Source organism: Lissotriton vulgaris, chromosome 3_1 (assembly GCF_964263255.1).
Source record: "Lissotriton vulgaris chromosome 3_1, aLisVul1.2, whole genome shotgun sequence".
Taxonomy (NCBI): Eukaryota; Metazoa; Chordata; class Amphibia; order Caudata; family Salamandridae; genus Lissotriton; species Lissotriton vulgaris.
Window position 1 is genome coordinate 1,065,874,614 of NC_141689.1, and position 22,338 is coordinate 1,065,896,951.

The 22,338-nt window shown below is 41.5% G+C and overlaps 1 protein-coding gene across 1 annotated transcript in view; it reads right to left on the reverse strand.

Moving 5' to 3' along the window:
- LOC147727408 (atrial natriuretic peptide receptor 2-like) overlaps positions 1-22,338 on the reverse strand; it is a 592,594-nt gene that overhangs the window by 98,649 nt on the left and 471,607 nt on the right. Inside the window, exon 17 of the mRNA XM_086963625.1 lies at positions 442-581. Coding sequence (XP_086819751.1) covers positions 442-581 — 140 coding nt within the window. The remainder of the gene's footprint in view (positions 1-441; positions 582-22,338) is intronic.

Consider the following 22,338-nt stretch of genomic DNA (forward strand, 5'->3'; position numbering starts at 1 on the left):
TGAGTGTATGTTATGAATATGTAAATGTGTCATCTTATTTTGATAAAAATCAGGCAGGCATCCAAGAGCGAGTGTACAATTATCAGTAAAATGTTGAAATACGCAAGATGCAAGTTCAAATTTTCATAGAACACAAAATAAACACTGATAACATTTTGCTGAAATAAATATGGATGAATCCAGGCGGAAATGTTAAAAATAAATGCCGTATAACCGGAAGCCCTAATTATACAATAGCCATTAGCTTGGCTTCACAGTTGCTTGAACGTGACCTTCAGTGTAACTATTCATAGGCATTGCCTGAAAAACAATTTACGTTAAAAATATCGCCACTTCACAGAGTGAAAGCTGGAAAAGACATTCTCTAGTATTCTAGAAATAACTTGTAATCTGTCTTCTTAAAATGTGTACACATAAATAGCTTTTGTCCATGTTACTCACATGCATCTCCTATTGTCTCCACCTTGTAGACATCATAATTGTCTATAATATCATCAAAGGTTGTGTATAATTTGTTTAGAAAGTCCACCACTTGGTAGGGCGTGCTGGTGCTGGACAATTGAGTGAAGCCAACAATATCGCTGGAAAAGAAAATAACACAAAGGTCAAACACAACATCAGTGTGACCTCTAGTACTAACAGCCTCATGTGAGGGCTGTGGTAATGGTAAAAAAGTGCAGCATAGGTAAAATCACACATTTCTACAATTTACAAATACTGCTCCACAACACAGAATTACTGTCATACATTATCACCAGAAAAAAAGGCTAGTTTAACTGCCTACAAAAACATTCTGAAACGCATCTGGTGAATTTATTACTGCAAGTTATTCTCCATTCATGGGCCATACTTTCATTGGGCCTGATTCACAGAAGTAATCTGAGACAAAATCCTAAACTCACTACTTTTGGTATTCACAAAAGACTTTTAGTAGTAGTAAAGTTAGGATTTTGTCTTAAGTCTGTCCTAAGTTTGTCTTAAGTCTGTCTTAAGTTTGTCTTAAGTCTTTCTTAAGTCTGTCCTAGGTTTGTCTTAACTTTGTCTTAAGTCAAACTTTAGACAAAATCCCAACTTTACTACTACTAAATGCCTTCTGTGGATACCAAAAGTAGTAAGTTTAGGATTTTGTCTCAGATTAGTTCTGTGAATCAGCCCCTCATTCTATATGTAATAAAGCACCTTCCAGTGGCACTTTTAATAGGAGTGGATGAACAGAAGCTATATGACTTTTCCAGAACCACTTTGCTGAATGGGGCCCTATTGCTAGTAGTAACAATTGCCGAGCTGGGGCCTTCATCATGATAGAACATATTTTGCTAAAATAAGCATAAAAGGGGATACAACGGAAAAGTAGAAAAAGGCCATTTGGTAATGTAGAATCCATTGACTTGCAGTTCCAGACATATGAGGTGGATGGCAAATGAAAACTGTGCAATGAACTTCAAATTTTGAAAAGGCAGAGGGTGTATATTAACAAGTGCTTTTCACATGAGTTACAGACGGTGCCACTGACCCGTAACGTTTAAGTCGCTTCACTGTTGCATTTTACCTCTACAACCTTTACAACCACACTTTCTGTTTCACTAAAACAGAACACTGGTTACCAAGTTAAGTGAATTGAATGAAACTAAACCATGGGTATTGGCTGTGCTTTTGCAGACAAAGAACCAATGAATTCAGTGTAACATAATTACTCTAAAACAGGCCACTCAATGAAGTAAGTCACAATATATCTCAAAATCACAGTCTACACCATCAAACAAACAAACATTTTAGAATGACTCTTGTTGGCGATTGATAGAGGTGCAAGGCTGGACAAAGAGAACTGGCATTTTCTTTACATTGGATAGCTCTACTAAAATAACTTTTAAAATAAAATAGTTCTTACTTTGTGATAGAATTACTCTCATTCTAAAAGAGAGGAAAAGTCTACCAACCCTAAAGAAGTGAGTGAAAGTGAAATCACAGACCATTACCAACTGGTATTGTCTATTTGACTGTCCTACACATTTACAAAGGCATCTCTTGTAAAATTAATGACAACTGAAAACTGAATAACATAATTGAATAACACACATGGAAGTCTTATCAATAGATTATGATACACAGGCTTCAAACAGAAATTGAAGCATCGAAAACTCGGCTAAAAATCAACTCCTAGAAATTGGGTTACTAGTTGACTGTGGTGTGAGCCATGGTCAAGCAGCATCCACAATCCGAGTCAGTTGAAGTTTCAAGTTTAGTCTATTTGTGAGGTTAATTAAAATCATTGCAATACAAATAATTCATGATCGATAATATTCATCTTGTTTAACGTTAAAACTTCTAGTCTTCCGTTTGCTCATTATTAAATTATGAAACAAGCATAAAAACAGTGGGTGAGTTTACATTTTAAAATTAAATTCTTTTAATACATTTACATGGAGTAAGAGCCATAAAGAACAATAAATTTATTACATAGCTTCTTGACCATTCAATAAGGCCTAAATGCTGAAATATGAGGGAGTGGATGTCAAATAGCTACACAGATTGTGTGAGTTCGTTCTTGCGGTGATGAAGAAGGTTCTTAGCAGTTTCTACCTTTGGAGGGATCCATGCATTGGGAGAGAGTTTGACTAAAGTGCATTAGTGCCTCTGTCCATCTCCGAAAGTGTTTTGCGTCTCCTTGAGATCATAAGGAAGAAGTGCAGAAATGTGCCAAAGCTGTTATAATGTCTCTGTGTGTCTCCCCTTTAGTTATGCTAGTCAGCCCCAGTGGCTACTCTGCGTCCTACTTGCTAGGCCTCGTCAATTCATCACAATTCTACCACCACAGTGTGATAGTGCAAGATGTGCCAGAGCTCTATAGTGAACCTGTATGTATGCCAGTAAGGCTCCAATAGCTATGTCATACCTTGCTAGCTAGACCTCGTCTGCTCCTTCGAGTTCTGCAGCCATTACCATTTTCTCCAAAATCCTGAGAAATGTTACCAGCGTACAGCTCAGTCTGAGGTCCATGAGATTGAATCATGCCACAGCAGCCTCTCTACACAATATCATCCCTCTCTTGATTAACTCTTTGCATAGGATTTTCCGACAATCATCCGGCGTGGCTTTTCAGAGACACAGCCCGTGAATGATGTCCTCAAGCACTTCGTTGCAAAGCCCTCACTGTTCTCCATATTCCTTTCTTCACCAACCTCGAAGGTATAGTTTCATGTAATTACAGAGAGTTAGCCATCCATAGCTCCATCTAGCCAGCGACTGCTTGTCATCCAATAGGGACAATGCTTTGGTATTTGATTTTATTATTCTTTTTGGCTCGCTGCAGCTCTGGTTTAGGGCCCAAGTGGATGAGAGGTCCAGGGTGGTAGGTGACTTTTGTAGGAAAGCTCTCATGCATGATCTATCCCTTCCCTGTATTTTCAGACAGTAATTGTGGCCCAAGGAGCCCTCCTTACCATGTTTGGGGCTTTGGCAGCAGCTCACAAAAGCTGCCTGCCTGCCTGCCCATCTTTTGTTTTACCAGGCCGAACTCCAAACTGATTTGTGCAGGGTACATATACACTGGCAGATTTAATACAGCCTTGAAGATATTTGAAACTTTGGATTCCAAAACAGTGCTGTCCCAGTCCCTCAGGGCCTCATTTCCGTAGGCTAACGTGGGAAGGATTTTGTAGTGATGCCACTGGAGCCAAGGTAAGTGAAGTATATTTATTGTAGGCTACAGGGTTGTGGACCCAGGGAACAGGAACTCCACCAGCCAGCAGTCCAGCAACAACTGTGAGACCAGTTAAACATAAACATTCTGAGAATCCAACACAATACAATCCCAGCTTCCTAGCAACCATGGAACACTGACAGAGACTGCTTCTCCCAGCAATCAGAGACACAGGCAGCAGTAAGCAGCATCCTCAAACAACTTCACACAATACTACACACCTTCCTTCCTCACTTGAAACAAAAAAAAACAAATATATGTGAACATAAAGTTACTCCCGAAACCTCTTGGGAGTGACTGACAATCTTGAGCTTCTCCAGAATCCTCTATAACCCTCCTTGGACCCAGTGTTATTGTTCATGCCAACTTTGCCAGCACCACTCTTGGCACCGTTTCTCACTTTAACAATTTTAGAAATATTCCACGAATGTCCACCCATGACTTGAACCACATTATTGCCAATCCTCAAAACTCTAGTTGGTTCACCAAATTTATTTTCCCCTTCCTTCACATGAATAGGCTATTTATTCCTGACCACATCCCCTACCACAAGAGGAACATGTTATAGTACCTTTCTTGCAATCGTACCAGGCTTACTGTCTACCCTGAGTCTCGGACAAATTTCATCTCACCATCTCCATGAGCTTCTCTGAGTCAGACTCTGATCTAAGCCATTTACCGATCCAACCAGGCCAGAAACTTGTGTTTGCTTTACGTTCTCTAAGAAGCTCAAAGGGTGAGACTTTAGTGGAGGAATGAGGCATAGTCCTGTAGAACCACAACATGCTATTCAATGACCTAACAATGTTATGGTTCCCTGATTTCACCCACTTAATGCACTCCCTCCATCACGCGGTTCATCCTCTCAACAAGACTATTCATCTGTGGGTGATATAAAGAACTCTTGGAATGCTTTACTCCACATGAAGCAAGAAATGTTTCAACTTCACCACTCACAAATTGAGTTCCATTGTCGGAAAGAAGAGTTTTAGGGAACCCATCTCTCATGAAAACATCACACAAAAATGTGACCACACTTGAAGCATTAGCCTTTCTTACCAGCTTAACTTCAGGCTATCTGGAGGCATAATCCATACGTTCTAACATATACCTGCAACCACTAGAAAAGCAATCTAATGGTCCCATCACATTAATGCCCAATCTGACCCATCGTCCAGAAGGACATTCAATAGGTAACAGAGGAGGCTATACAACTTTCAAACTTTTGTCAGCAGCACTGCACACACAACTACGTTCTCAATTGCAGCGTTTAGTAAGTGTCGTACCCAAATGCCCTTCATGAGCATTTTTAATGATGACTTGTCTGACCACATGGGGAGGAACACGTTCTTCACAGCGTAATACCATGCCATCCTCAATATATATTTCATCCTCAACCTTACAGTAACGTTATAAAAGAGGAGACAAAACCTTTTCTCAAGGCCAACCTTTTTTTACAAACTCACAAACTTACTGAAGTAAAAAATCCTCACTCAACACCTTTCTCCAATTATCTTCAGTACCTATCTCAGACTTAGGTATTGTTGGACCTAGGTTACCCCAAGTCTACATAAGGTAGCTTGGCACAGTAGTGGCTACAGATAACTCAAGGCGTTGGTTAAGTGCTTACAAGTCTCACTCACAGTAACTCAGCGATGAACCACTAAAATAAAGACACAACACCACTGATTGGAAAAATACCGTTACCTTTTATAAAAATAATATTCTTTTCTGGTTATACTTTTAGTCAGGTATAATACACCATTAGATTACACCTTGTTCATGAAATTCAGATCACACTTCAATATTTTTCCTGGTCAGATTTTAAGAATCAAGGGTACAGTTACGATCAATGGCTATTCAGGTCACAGTACACTTCACTACTGTATGTTTACAGAAAGAAAAATGCAGTCCGACAGTTCATTACGTTTTTAAATACTCATTAGCAAGTACATTACCCCACAGCTCTTAAGTAACTGCTCAACTCAACAGAGTGACCTGGTTGTAGATCTTCACAGCATAACCCACCAGTTATGTAACTAAAAGGGAAGACACAATAGTATTAGCAAGGCTCCCTTCACGCTAATTTACAGGCACACCTATCTGGTAGAGGATCTACTTCCTCAGTTACCAAAATTCTGTAAGGGCTTTTACCCAGGAACCATGTGGTTCCCTTCACACCTTTCTCCTCTCTCCTCTGTGCTAATTATTAATTGTTTTGTTGTGGGCTGTTTGGGTCACTAACCCACTTTCCCAAGTCAGTCTTTCAGGTGCCAAACAGTTAATCTCCTGGGGCTTAGCCCCGATGTCTCGGTTCTCAGGCAATTGACGCTGCCGCCTCCCGCTCCCTCTCTACCCGGCTTACTTGGGGGATTGAAGGCGTGTCGCGGGTGTGTCCTCTACACGCGATGGAGCCTGGCAGCAGACGGCTGTTGGGGGAGGACAGGGAAGGCTTTCCCGGCCCCAAGGCTCCCTACCGCAACGTCCGCTGTGGCGCTTCTGCCTCCTCCGAGGGGATCAATCACCGGAGCTCCGACGCGGCGCTCCTCTGCTGGCTCGACCGGCTTTTCCTCAGGCGGCACTACTCCGCCGGGCATGCGCGGGCGCGCTCGCTCTTCTCCCGCCTCTGCACAGCCACGCTCACAGGAAGGACGCTGTTCTCCGCGGTGACGCTGCTCTCCTGGGCCTGCCCGACCCTAGGCCCCTCCTGCCTCCACAGAAGCGTTCGCGCTCAAGACATGCGCGGAAGCGCTTCCTTCTCCGATTGACGCGGCTGGTGCCCCCGGGGTCCCACAGCCGATCGTAGCAGCGCCGCTGCTCCTCCTCAGTCACTTCCCACTCCGACTTCTCAGGAAGGATGTGCACACACGGCGCCCTCGCTCCTCAGGTCACAACAGGCTCCACAGTCCCCCGACCTCACCAGGGCACGTCAAGGGGTCCACAGCTGTTTCGTCACACTGGTAGGTGCAGCGCTGGGCAGGGGATGTGGGAATGATCTTCAGGAAGAGTGTCCTGTCAGCTTCCACTGGGGTGCAGGCTAAGAAGGGTCTCCCTTCACACTCAGTTAGCTGTCCTTCTCCGCAATTGATGTATGGGGAGGGATTGGTCAGAGGCTGAAGGGGGAACAACCCTCTGAAGAAACTGTCAGCCTCAGAGACAAACTAGCTGCTCTCAGTGTGTCCAGCTCCTCTCACCACTGCCTCACTCCTCCACTCTTGGGTCAGCACAAAATGGCTGCTGGTCACTGGCCTTATATAGGGTGGCCTGAGACCTGCAGAAGTCTCTAGTCAATTCTAGAAAGTTCCCTAATGTTATCCTATGGACCTGTCCTCCAGTAGTGTCCGTTATGGCAGTTGGTGGACACCATTTTAGGTTTCTGGAGATCCCTAGATTTTCAAGGGGGCTGACTAGGCCTCACAGGTTATGAGGGAAAAATGGCGTCATCGCCAAGGAACACCTAGCCCCCTGACAGCATTAAAAATTCCTGATGGACATATGTAAAAATAAAAATAGAAACTCTGGGAGGCTAAGGGGGACAAAAATAAATAATAATGGTTAGAGTCTCCCCAGAAGCAGACAGGTCTAACAGGTATATACAAAGCATCCACAAAGCAATCATCACAATCTTCATCACAAAGTTCACTGAACTTCACATCTTCACTCTCATCCTTCCTTGCAGAAAACAAGATAAAAAAATCGTCTCTCCCATTCTTCCCACCAGCAAAGTGGGACACATCAAGCTGATACTGAAACAACCTGGACACCATTATCAAAATCCTAGGATTGCAATATTTACTGTCACCAGCACCTAGAATGGTGACCAAGGCTTGTGGCCAGTTTGTAATTTGAAACGCGTGCCTCTGAAGTACGAGCAGAATTTCTCATGGGCGACCAACAAGCCTGCAGTTCCTTTTCTTTGACAGAGTACTGCACCTCGGTATCCCTCAAAACTCTAGATGCAAATTCCACAGTGTTGTCGCTATCACAACCCCTTTGTGCCAGTACAGCATCAAGTCCTACTTGGCTTGCATCAACAGTTATGCAACAAGGTACATCCGTATTAAAAGACTAGAGAGCTTTGCTCTCACACAAGGTGGACTTGATGAGATCAAAAACGGAGGCACACTCATTGGACCAGAGGAACTTCACGCCTTTTTTAGCAGGTTGCTGATGGGACGCGCAATGGTTGTGAAGTCAGAAATGAAACATGAATAATACTCACATAACCTAAATAGTGACTTAATACCATTCTTGCCATTGAGAGGAGGAGCATTGATAATAGCCTCATCCAGACCTTATTTAGTTATAATATCCTCATGGGACAAAAAATGTTCCACCTGTTCTACCTCTATGCATAAAAATTAAACATTTTTAGTTTTGAGCAGCACGCCTTGTTCCTCAAAATTTTCAGAACCTTATATATTGTGATATCATGATAATGAACATCTTTGACAAAAATCAACATGTCGTCCTGAAAAACCTACACACCTTACACCCCTCTTAATATATTTTGCATTACCCTCTAAAAACAGAGGCGGCAGATGTCAAACCAAAAGGCATGCTTTGGTACTGGAATGTGCCAAGGGGAGAGATGAATGCAGTCAAGTGATGGGACTCCGGATGGAGCTCTATCTGGTGGTAAGCACTGGCTAGATGAATTTGGAAAATACTTAGCTCCCTTGACACGAGCAAACAAATCGTTGATTTTAGGCAAGGGATGAGAGTCAACCCAAATTTTCTTGTTAAGGAATCCCAAGTCTACACAAACACAAAGCTGCCCATACTTTTACGAGCCACAGCAAGAGGAAACAACCGCAGTGAAGATTCTGTGGGCTCAATGATCCCTTTGTTGCACAATTTCTTGAACTCCTTGTCAAGATCATCTCTCGCACTAAATGGAATGCCTCGGAGTTTGTGTGTCACAGGCATAGCACATTCCGGTACCACAAATCTTGCCCAAGTTGTTAGCAAAAACAAGAGGAAAATCGTTCCTCTATTTCTATCCCTCATCCTGACAACCTACCACCAAAACTTGCTCTTTAGCATCTGGCTTTAAAATCATTCCGGACAATCCTTGGTGAAACCAACCAAGTATGTATGTGCTCAGAAAACTCAGTCACAAGTGTTGAAGTCGACCCAAAAAGAACAGTACAGAGTGGGTTTAGCCATGTAGCCCGATCATTGCCAACTAATCTGTAGTGATGATGCTTCCTAGCAACCTTGGAACACTGACAGAGAATGCTTCTCCCCGCAACCAGAGACACAGGCAGCAGGAAGCAGCATCCACAAACAGCACCTGCCATCAGCAGGATTGGACAGAGTGAAGAACCCTTTATCTTCCTATGCAGCAGACCCAGGCCGGCTTCAAGGGCTTTGCCTTTCTTTTTGTTTTCCTTTATCTGGGCTGCAAACCTCCAATTAAGATTAAAGAGAACACTGAGCTATTTGTACACATTTGTTGATTCCACCTTCTCCCTGCTCAGGTATCATTTATGATTGTTAAACTTTTTCCTTTGGAATGAAAGCGTTTGGGTCTTTTTCAAATTAATATATAACCAATTTTGGTTGGAGTATTCCAAGTTTGTGTTCAGGAGATGTTGCAGCCCCACTTTTATTCTGCTGGTCAAAACTAAGTCATTCGCATACAGCAGATAGGATATCATGAGTCCTCCCAATTTTGGCGCATGCCTATTAACTTATTTTAATAAGGGGTAAGATCATAGAGAAACAAATTAAAGACATCAGGGCCAACATACAGCCGTTTTAATCCTTCAGATGTTGGTATATTCCTGGACAAATGGGAGCCATCCTCCAGTTTGATCCTAACCCATTTGTCTGTATGCTGCATTTGTAGTGTCCTTAAAATGAGGCGGGCATGTTCCAATCTACAGGTTTTGATCACATTTTGCTGAGGCTACCCTGTCAAATGTTTATTTATGGTCTATAAAACACAGATAGACAGGCTGTTTATAAGACATTGCAAAGTCATTTACCAGGGAAAGGGGCATTATGTTGATTATAGACCCTGTTTGTTTACTAAAACCAGTCTGGTTTAGTGGGATTATATGATGTTCTTCGGCTCCCTTCTGCAGTTCCTCCAGAATGGATCCTGCAAAGTATTTTGCTTCAATTGATGCCACTAGGCAGCAGTTCTCTGGCTTGATTTTGTCTCCCCCCTTGAATATTGGTGAGATCACTGAGCCATTCAATAAGGTGGGTACTTTACTGCTGGCTAAGGCAAAATTGGCTATAACTTCTTTGCCCAAAAAGATGGTTCTTCCTTAGAGATCCCTACAATCCTACTCAGGGTAAGGCACAAGCAAACCCCAAATTAAGTTGTGCTCAACCCCCTGGTAGCTTGGCAGTCAAGCTTAACTTAGAGGCAATGTATAAAGTATTTGTGAAACACTTCAAACAGAAAAACTGTGAAAACATCACACAGACAAGATCCCACATCAGGTTAGAAAATGTGAAAAATAAAACTAGACCAAAATGATAAAAATCCAATTAGTAGAGCCAGAATTATGAATTTTTAAAGAATAAACTGTAAAATAGCAATTAAAAACAGAAAACTCCAACTGCGTCACACTAGACTGTGTCAAAGTTAAACGGTCAGGCTGACTGTGATGGAATGTAGGACAGATACAGTCTCATATTAGTCCTGCTAAAAGTATACCGTCGCAAGTTTTGTGGCAAGAGTCCCATTCGCATTGGAGAGGGTCATAAGTAGCAAGAAGAGTCTCACAGACGGTAGTCGGCGTGGTGCAAAGAGCAGGTCGGGCATCGTGTACAATGGATTGGAGATTCACATTGGCAGTCCCCCATGGGCTGTTGATGCTGCTGTGTGAAGCTCACTATGATTTCCGGTACGAGTGGTGCGGTCTTGTTGTGAACCATTTCATTTGCAGTTGCGAAGAGCCCAAAAGCTTGATTTAAAGAGCCACATCAATTGTCCAAGACCTGAGTGGCACCACTTGGGGTCAGGAATTGCTTAAGCAGGCCCATGAGCTGATGGGGAGCCTTTTCTGTCATTGAGGATAAGATCAGGAGGCCAGCAGACTAGCCTTGGAGTCACTCTATGTTCCTAGGTTCAAGATGGGCATCGGTCCAGTTCTTCTTCCCCTTGTGAGAGGGCAGCAGACAGCAGGTCAGCATAGCAGAGCAGCAGTTCTTTCAGAGGAGCAGTCCAGCAGAGTGGCATTATTTGCAGCAGCACAGCAGTCCTTTTTCCTATCAGATTATCCACTGCTCGAGAGGTGTACTGAAGAGTTGGTGCCTGAGGTCCTTCTTTTATACAAAGTTGTGCTTTTGAAGTGGGGAGATGCTTCTGGAGGCATGCCTTTGAAGTGCACAGATGCTATGCCTTCCTGGCCCTGGCTCTAGCTCACCACAGGTGGTTATGCTTTTAGAGACATGCCTTTGAAGTACACAATTTCCCTGTCTTCCTGGCCCTGGCTTTAGACTCACTACAGGGGATCATGCAGCCCTTCGTATGGTGACACGATACAGCCTAATCAGGTGTCAGTGAGGCTGGGGCCAGCTCATCCCTACCATCCTATAAGTGTGACTATTCAGTCACATCTAAGCTCCAATTGTGTGTGACTTTCTAGGAAGAATAAACAGACGGATAGGTTTTTTTGTCAGTTTAGACCTCATTAGTCATTTGGATCATGGGACCGCCCGCTTTATTCTGCCACTCCGTTTATTTTTATCTCTAGCTAATTATCTCACACTTAACAGTTGCCATGTTTACTCGCATTAGCTGTATTTTACATTTTTATTCTAGCAATGTGTTACTTATACAAGCCGAACCGTCTGCATTACATCCATTAATTATGTATCATGTTTAAGTCACTGCTTGCACTACCTGTTTTAGCCACCATTGTGGGAGGTTTTCAATGTTTATTTACATGACTCCTGGGACTGTTTATTTTCTACATTGTTCCCTTTGGCATGCACCTTTGCTCAGATAATACCTGCTTTCCATGTTCCAGTCATTTTTCTAATGCACTTGATGAATATTATTTTGTGGCTGCCTTCTGGATGCAATCCTCTAGAATCATCCACATTTGATCTCTGCCTCTGTCGCTCGGCTTGGTTTGTCCTTTGCACTTATTTTTCTAATAGGATTCAATCTTATTACAGCACTGCTCCCATTTTGCCGTGAATTTTGATTTGCTTTCTACGTGCATATATACTTTTGTCTTCTTTTAGATTGAAAAGAACGAAGAGAGGTCATCTTATATTTCATTACCACCTGTGCTTTATATTTAGTTTTGGTACCGTCTTCAATGTTTCGCATTAGCTGTAGTTTATTTTACACTGCACAAACACATTAGTATTTGGGTCTACTCTTTGTGCTAGGTCTTACTATACTGATGTACTTTTACACTTTAGGGTCTCCACGGTAATTTTGGTGACTCTTGTGTGCTTCACAGCATTCACTTTGTATGTGGAGTTTCGTATATCCATATGGTTATTTTGTTTTGTTTAGTTTGTTTTTCTTTTCATATCCTTCCCAGCCCTGAAGAGTCACATCTGTGACACAGTGTGACGAAACACGTGTCGGCTGGTTTGTCTCCTTGTACTGATCAAATTGAAATACAAACTCTTTTCACATGCAAATCTGATGTTGACCTCCGTTATTTACCAATGGACACTGTTGTAAACATTTGGTTCTGACACCGAAACCTCACCATACTTAATACTTGTGCACAGGACTTTGATTGCAATTGTGTTGTGTGGATCTTTATCCACACACTTGCAGGGGTTGTTTTTCTCCTGGGTTTGTTCCCCCTGACCCGTTTGCACCGTGGTCTAATGATGTATGATTTTGGACTTTGAAAACGTGCACGCTTGAGTGCCATTACTTCCTGTACTTAATCCAAACCCATCAAAGTAATTCATATATTCCAGAGCATGGTAACCAGAGATGTTAGTCACTCATTTGTTAAAGAAAGGACAGTGGTTATCATTTATATGTGTTAGCAGTGGGCAGCCACAGGCCAAGAGACAGCCTATAATTCAGAGGGATGATATATCTCCCCGTACCTGCGGAAACGACCACAGAAGCACATCCAGTGACAAATCAGACATGCAGGTTGAGCAGTCCCAGAGTCCTGTCAGGCCCCTACCTTCTACCACTGAAGCATGCAAGGATTCAGCACAAAGACAGCCATGCACAGGGTGCCGTCTGGCACTCGGGGCAGAACAAAGTATACAACAGGTAGTCTCCATAGTCCGGAGCTCCAGCTTTACCTGATGATCTCTTCTTATGTGCAAAGGTGCTGCGCTGTGGAATGGTTGGGAGGAAAGGCACAGTCTGGCAGCCTCTTTGTTCCAATGTTGGTGATGCCACTAGTGCAGAGGGAAGCAAGTTGGCTCAGCTGCCACAATGATGTGCACAAAAGCTCACTTCAAACAGGATAATAGGGAAGAGTGCATGTAAAAAGTAGCACACTTCAACCATGGGGCTTAAAGACTGGTGGGTGTCAGTAAACTCAGCCACGTGGCGGTTGGCAGAGTTTTTGCTGAACTTCACGCTCCAAGCAGAGCACAGAGTGGCAAAACATGGCGAACTCCACTGGCAGAGAAGAGTTTACTGCCCACCTCTATTTTTTACTTGGGATCTACAAGTAAATTAAATATGCCAATTGTGAATGAGCCAAGTCTACAATTTTAAGGAGAAGGCACAAGCACTTTAGCACTAGCTAACAGTGGTAAAGTACAGAGTCCTAAGGCCAACAAAAAATGAATTCAGCAAAAATAGGAGGAGGAAGACAAAAAGATTGGAGGTGACTCTGCAGAAAGGGTCAGGTCCTACATCCTCTTACAGATGTAGCACAAATGGAGATATAGTCTGAACACAAGATAGAATCTTGGGGTTCATTTTGAATGCATAGGTTATGAGCCCCATTAAAGATAGAAAATGGGGAAAGGACCGACTGCTAAGAAATTTGAATTTGACATTATATGAAAGGAAAAATACGTTTGGAAAATCACCTTCCCTCTTAAAGACCAAGTAAGGTTATGAAGCAGAAAAAATATTGATATCAAGCAGTAAGCATGGTTTGGCAAAACATATAGGTCTGGGTTGCTAAGGTGTATATATTCTTTGTCACAGTGGTTGTATGTTGTTGTGTGATACATTTGGATGCAAAAAACATCCATACATGCAGACAGAGAATACTCAGATGGATACTTGAAAACACACATACCCAAAATCATGCACAAACACCTGCACCACCCTTTTTGATGTTATCCCGGAAGTGACTCGAAGAGTCACTTGGCTGACCTCCTTTTTGAGCTACCGGGACAAAAAAGCTTTCAGAGGCCTCCCTGCAACTGCCCAGCTGACCAGCACCCACTGGGTCTGTCTGAACCTGTTTGAGCCCTGCTGGTAGCCTGGAGTACGTCCTGATCCCCAAGAGGTGCCCCTGGGTCCTAGACCCTTGGCTGGCATCAGAGTGATTCCTCCTGATGAAAAGGTGATGATGCAAATGTTTAGGCTCCTCATAACAGCAAAGTGATCTCCTCATGCCCAGAAATGACTGTTTATGATGAACTCTAATGTAAAGCTCTAGTGCTACCTGCTCTTCACGCCGACAGCTACAGCCCACGTCAGCTGCCAACGCAAAGCTCCAACAAAACCTGCTCTTCACTCCGACAGCAACAGGCCTGTGATGACCTCTAACATAAATCTTCAGTGATAACTATCTCTTCGTTCTACAGCAGTAACTGTCTACAATGCCCAACCAGCTCCTTGGGTCATTAACAACCTCCTTGCGGCCCCGCCAATGCATACAGTACTCTTTGCACAGACATGAGGAGGTAACTCTTCAGCAAGATGATCTTGGACACTGTTTCTGACCAGTGTTACCCTGAGGGTGGCCTTAACTTGTGAATTTCCACAAGCCCCGTGCAACCAGATAACCCTGAGTTATGCCTTGGGCTTTTTGGCACTAATTTCACAAATTTTAAAAACTGATATCTCAGGTTCCACTGACTTTTTCACTTTGTTACCGTTTGAGTGCTGCATAAATACTATAACATTGCCTGTAAATTAATCCTGACTGCGTTTGTACTAAACTATTAGAAGAATAGGCACAGGTTTATTTGTTGACTTCTGTGGATCACACTGACATTGTTTGTGTTTACTATTTGAGTGGGGGTTTGATCCCTCTCAACTAATAACCCAATTTCCTACAAATCACATCCATAAATCAGTTTTGTGGATGCTTAAAATCTAGGCATTGTAGATTTCTAATCTTCTGTATATTCAGAAAACCTTACATTATGAGTACTTCTTAAGTCTAGCCCCTTCAATGGCTGTAAAAAGAATACATGAACTCAAACACTAAGGCATCTCTGCTATCATGCGCAAGTCTGGCAGTTAGTTCCACTCAATTCTGGACAAAAATGATGAAGGAATATGTTTGTGTGGAGTTTAAAATGAACTACATGTTAAGGTCCGGGGTTAGTGTAACACTATCATGCACCAAAATAAAGCAAGCCACTGCATAAGATCACAGAGTATAGAAGAGTAGACTTACCACCTGCACAACTGCATGTAGGAGCGAAGACCATGTACAAGACTGCACCATGCAGAGGAACAGATTATACATGTGCACCTGGGACAAACTTGCCACATGTACAAGGCCCCACCATACCAAAAATGGCATCTTACTTTGCCAAAACCATTACAGAAGCCCAGTAGGAACTTGCAAAAAATATCAATTGTGAGTCAACTGCTTTTTTGTGGTGGAGGAAGAAAGGTTATATATAAAGAGCCCTGGTCAAATGAAGTTGCATACAGTGGCATATGATGCCCACCAGAAAACTAAGTAAATGAAAAAATACAGGTAAAGGTACACAAAATAAATAAAACGTACTATTCATAGATGATGCTCTGAGGTCCAACGCGGTGCCTTACATCAGCAACTCATGCTTTTAACATAATTGATAGATTATTGTCATCACAAAACAAATTGCTCTCTCACTCATTGGAAGCATGAGGACTGTTAGGTTGTACAGCTCTTTGGAGGGTGAGTTCATAGAAAAATATACACGATCATTATTCGGGATTTGGTTAAGTCGATGTTTCAGTTAATGCCTTTAATGGGCGATGCTGCTACCAGATAATAGTGAGCTCCCCATGAATGAAGATGCTCTCCCCTTCATTGAAGTGAGTGTCAAATGTAGGCTTTCCACATACATTTCAACATTGAGACTTACATTAAGGATGCTGTAAATATTGGTTTTGGCGTATGTATGTCGTTTTTTTGTTTCAGGAGTTCATGAAATAATTAACTACCTATGAAAGGATGTCTTATGTGAATACAAAAATGCGATGTATTACGTTTTTATGGCAGGTTTGATATATATTTAAGATGGGTACATATTTGATTGGATGGTGTATATCTGCAGGAAACTAAAATTGCTAACTCTGTGATTGGCTTTGGAAAAATAAAAAAATTATGATGTTTGAGATATGCTTGGAACAGTCAACTACCCCTGCTACAATTGATGTAAAGCGGGTATGCTGTTTAGAGAAAGCCTTATGGGATTTTCACCTACTGGTAGGCGGAGACTATTGAAAACATGCTTATAATGGAAACGGAACTAAAAGAGTTTGGAGGGAAAGGGTGCAAAAGAAACTGGAGTGTGAAAGTGAAAAGCAGACTAGTGTGCAAACATTGCTCAGTAAGGCGTGTATGTCTTGTAATTGATAATATTTTACAAAATGAAATATAAATCAAAAGCTCTAACGGCAGATTGGTGAATGTTTTTAAGGGTGTTCATGTAGATCTGCGGATCCACTGCATATTAACCCGTGGGGCTGCAATGACCGTCATGGCTGATCTGAGAAAAACCTACTGAATTGGACTTCTTTACAAGAAACATGAAAAGAGTGACTATTTAGGAGTGGTATAATAAAACTAAAGAATGAAAGGAAGTCTGTGATTTGTTAAGTACAGGAGTATGAGTAGGAGAAAATTGGAAAGGATAGCCATTTTAGATACTTTTCTACTGAGAATGGAGGAGGACTGCCATATTTCTGATTTGAAATTTGCAGTTCAAAACAGATGTTAGCAGATATTAAAATAGAAGTTTGAGAACAGCAAAGTGATTTTACCGGCATGTTAACTATAAAAAAGTATATTTCAAAAAGTGTGAGTGTATATAAGCTAAAGAAGATGTGTAGCTTCTAGACACTACAGTAAAAGGCAAACAGATTGGAGCTTAGATGAGGACAATAACTAAAAATGTAATAAAAAGTAAAGGAGTAAGAGGAATTGCTATATTGGAAATATAGTTATTTAATTAAGCCAGTATGAATAAATGTGTTAGAAATTAGATATGGGTGCTTTGTGATAGTATGTCATTTAATAGTATCTAATTTGCACCCACTCAAAGAGTCAGGCAGGCACTTACACACCCATTTATACTCCCATAAAAGCACTTATGTACCCACCACTCAAATATCCAGGAAGTGACTAACACACTCAGCCACACACCCATGAAACCATTCACAAAACCATTTACTCATCTATACATCTACTTACATAGTCATTCACATATCCATACAGGTACTGTCACATCCACTCACACACCTATATAGCCATTTATATAGCCAGTTCTCAGACTGTCAGTTATACACACACTTACCTACCAATACACCCAGTTATACACCCATACAGGCAGTCACATACCTACATAAAGCCATTCACACACCCAGTCAAACAGCGACAGGTGCACTTACACATACAGCTACATACCCACACATAAGTTGTTTCCATCACTAATAGAGCCACTTGCACACACAATTATTCAACCATTCACTAACACAGCCAGATATCTATTCATAAAGCCACTTACATACCCATTTAGACACCCATATAGTCACTAACACACCCAGTCACACCCCCACATAACTACTTACACATCCATTCACACACTCACAGAGCCACTGATACACTCACTCACATATCCACTCAACCACTCACACACCGAGTATTTGTATGGTTTTCAGGTTTTTCTAAATAGAGGAAGTGCCATGTGAATACTTCTTCATGGCACCATTTTAAAGTTTTTTACTGCATAGATTGGATTAGACACATTTTGGAAACGTTTTCTTTTCTCCTGAAGGGATGGAGAAATATTTCCAAACATCCAACAAATTCTTTGGAGTTGGAGAGTCTTTTTCTTCTTCATCCTGCTCTTTCCATTCTCTTCTATCTTCAGCAGAAAACATCTTAACTTTGGAATCCTCTTCTTTTGAAGGAAAGCCAAAAACATAATGGAGCTGTGCTTTTGAGACTGTCCGTAGAGAAATATAAAACTGAAATAACTGATTTTGGATATTGTTTGGAATGTGGGCAGGTGGAGAGATTTGTGGTGGCATCGCAGCAGATCCATAAAATAAATTCCAAAAAGAGAAAGACTTGCTGTAGTGCATTTGTAGAAAGTTTACATAGGTTAGGTTGATTTGTTAATTATTACTTTTAAAATATATAATCAGAATAAATGTGTTAATACAATGTATTTATTATCTTAGGAAATGTATATTACTAAATTTAATTTATGGGTGAAAACTATGACATTCTTAAAAAATACTAAGGTTATAAGGACTTTACAATATAGGAAATAGCTTTAAAAAACATAAACATTCACTGAAAAACAAAGTTTATTGGGACATTATAGTTAGGCAATAGGATTTGAAAAAACATAGAAATTCACAAAAAGGTTGACAGGGGAGTTATAGTTAGGCTTAGAATGTACACTCACAAAACCATGCAAATTCAGGATTTAGAGTAACCTGAGCTAACTATAGCTTTCAACCCCCCAATACTTTTCTTATGACCTCCCATATTACATCACTCAAGACATGGTAAGTGACATCATTAATGACATCTCAAATGACATCACTCATGACTTAAACCAGCTAAGTAAACATCAATATACTTTATAAAATGCCATTAACATTTTTTTTAAATAAGAAGACTTAGATGAAAGACATACAGCACAGAGCTCACTGAAACCTTATCAACTACTACACTCACTTATCAGGTAAGAGACAGTTCTCAGTGGATAGTCCTGTCTCTTCTGCACCACTACTCTAGACATGATGAAGCAAAGTAAAATGTCTAACCATATAGTCTAGTCCATTGTTAACCACAGCAACTTCATTTGTGAACCTGGAAAGAGATTTTAGTGCAAATGTCAGATTTACACAAACCACTACAACATATAACCAGTAGGGAGATCTTAGTGGACAGGCCACTGTGTCACAAACCTCTAGTAAAATTATTCTTCATCCTGGAGAAAGATGTGAGCAGAGAGGTGTGTCCATTGTGCATGTCTACTCTACTGAGCCACCACCCTAGAGAAAGCCTTAGTGAAGGATGCATTTATTGCAATCTACTACTACAGTCATTCACCACACAAGAAAGAGAGGTCTACGGAAACTGCTCAGTATGTCATAAAACACAATTATATTCAGCCATCACTGTTGTGTGAAGCCTCAATGAGCAGCTTACACTGTCACACAGCACTACCATAAACATACCTGAGAAGGGAAAAATTGTCAGTGTAGAGGCTAGTTCGCTGATAAATAGGGCATCCACTTTAAAAACTGGATTATGGATCAGGTTATATATTTTACAAATAGTATCAGTGATTAGAAGTAAAGAAATATTTGCAATTTAATTTATGTAGTAGCTTAGTATATATATCTTTAAGTGTCAGAAACGTTTATGAAATACTTAGACTCACTGGATGATGTCATGAGTGATGTCATTTGAGATGTCATGAGTGATGTAATATGTGAGGTCATAAGAAATGCATTGTGGGAGTGTAAGTTATAGTTAGCTATAACTGCTGAATTTCTGTGGTTTTGTGTGTATAAAATTTGAGCCCTGACTATCCCTGTAACATTTGGTTTTTCAGTAACTTGCTAAGGATTTTTAAATTCTATTTCCTAACTGTAATGTCCCTATAACTTTGGGTTTTTTCAGTCACTACATATATGTATACATAACTCCATTAATATAAAAAAAATCCACCGCACTAACACATTTTTAATTATTTATATACATTTTCCTAGATTCCATGTAGTTTTAGTTTTACATGTATAATTCAACTCATTATTTCATTTTAAGGGCTATTGAACTTTATTTTTAAGTTACATTTAGTACATTTTAAAATACTACTACTCATTCCAGAACCCTAAAACCCCTTACTATTACTATACATTACCTTCCACTGAGCATTAAAATGTCCTTACATTGTTTAAGTGTATAAGATATGTGCAATTGTGTATTTATTAAGATAGATCTAGGTATGTTAAGTATAATCACATGTAAACAGGATGAGCACCCAGTGCTATTATTCCCAAATTTACTGTATAGCTTCCAGTGTATTTGTATTAGTGTTTAGCTAAAAGTCCATTGAAACTCTGAGAGACAAATTTAACTGAGTCTTAGTTCCTTTCCTTTTCTTCATATCCCTTATTCTTCAAACAAAAATATTTCAATGTTTCTTCTACCATTTTTATGTATATACAACCACATGTATCGGAGCAACATGAGGATTGAGGAACAGCTGTTCAAATCATTTCAAGTAGCATAATGTCGGCGTATTTTATACATCACAGTAGCAGGAGGTATCCAGTTCGATCCCTTGTTTCTTTCTCCCAGTCAGCCACACTGAGCTACCACCCGAAAGCTCTTCGTGGCGGCTTGCTATCGGGGGGATCCATGATTCAGCAGTGGTCTCAACCCTTAATCACCAGGTTCACTACAACGTTATCTTCCCATTGGGATAGCTCCATATAATGTTCATCAGTGATCCCTGTCCGAGTATATTTTGGATTGAGCCTGTGCCTTGTATTTCACATCCTTTGCACAGATCTTTCTTCAAAAAGTGGCAACCACAAGGATTGAATCCATGGGTTTATAAACAGGGCAATTTGATAAGTGCCTCAATGTAAATTTATTAGTCAGTCAGTACTGTCCTAAAGAGATCCACAGATTAGTTCCCTCTTTGGGTCGAAAGGTCAACATATCCACAGGATTATTCCATGAACACTACTAAGAATGCTGAGGTATTCACAGAAGGCATTTAGGAGTCCTAAAGTTAGGACTCCTAACTTCTGTGAATACCGAAATGAGTAAGTGCCTTCTGTGAATACCAAAATGCGTAAGTGCCTTCTGTGAATACCAAAATGTTAGTAAGTTTAGGATTTTATCTGAAGTTAGTTCTGTGAATCGGGCCTATGGTTGCCATAGGAGAATTTATTTTTTTTGTTTTGCCAATGACTTTGGCGCCGCTTGATAAATCCCTTTTTGGTTAAGCTGCTGTGTTGAAAGTTTCAGGGTGACCTGTCAAGCAGGGGCCAAGCAAAAAGGGAGGTCCTAAAACATGTTTTCCCCATGTTATGTCTATGTGGAGTTTTCATTTTTTTAACACAACTACACCCCGTACCGCTGAATGGAATTACTCCAAATTTGGCAAAAAGCTAGATGTTGGTCCAGAATTATTTTGGTGATTTGGTGTAAATCTGTTCAGTAGTTTCAAGGATATTTAAGTTTAAAAAATATAGATATCTGGGAGCCTAACGGCCTACTGAGACGTACTGAAATTTGATTGGCTGACAACACTTCAACCAGGAAGTGTTAACAGCCATCTTGGGACTCAGCTTGAAGACGAGTCCCACAAAAAAAGTTTAAAAAAAGAAAAGAGGGCAGGTTAGGCATTATTTTAAATTTTGCCACAATCGTGAGTGGATCGGCAAATCAGCAACAACATTTTAAAAAAACGCGTGGGCTCCCACTTGTCTTTTGAAAGTAGCCCCTAGGTCGGCCAAATCCTGGGAGCATGGTAAAAATAAAGGAGGGAGCGCATGGGGCCCCACCTCCTAGAGTTGTATTTAACCCCGGGGAAGAACACCTCCCAGGGTTTTTTTTTATTGAATTATGCAGAGTTTACCCGCATGGCTACCATTACGCTTCAGGCACCACCACCTCCCTAAGGCTTTTTAATGATTAAATGGGGGGCCTCTAGGCCCTTCCCAGCCCCGGGGACTGCCACCTCACTCGGGCTTTGCAAGTCAAAATGGGGGTGCCGCATGGACCCCAGCAGCCCCTAGGGCTGCCACCTCTCCAGAGCTATAGCTTTTATTAATGGGGGCCCGCATGGACCCCCCCAGCCCTGGGGACTACCATCATCCCAGGGCTAAACAGGAAATTAATGTGTAGGGACACGTGCCTTCTGCAGCCCCAGGGGCCGCCACCTTCTTGGGACCAATAAGTAAAATTACAGTGGGGGCCCCCTCCTGGAGCCAACGTGGCCCCGGGGACCGCCACCCCCCAGAACCTGCTCAAGCTATGCCCTCGGGTGCCCACCCTGGGACATTGCAGTTTGCTATGGTTTGGCAGGAGCACCACTCAAGCAATATCAAACTCCGCTCTGCTTCTAGTAAGCAAGAGCAGAAAATGCTCTTGCTTCCTAGAAGTGGAGCAGAATTGTGTTTGGACAAAGGGAGCTGCATGTTAGCAGCTCCCTCTGTGCAAAAGCAATGCAAGCTCCCACAAGATGGAGGGAGCGGCAGGGATTGTGGGAGTCTTCAGGCTTCCCAC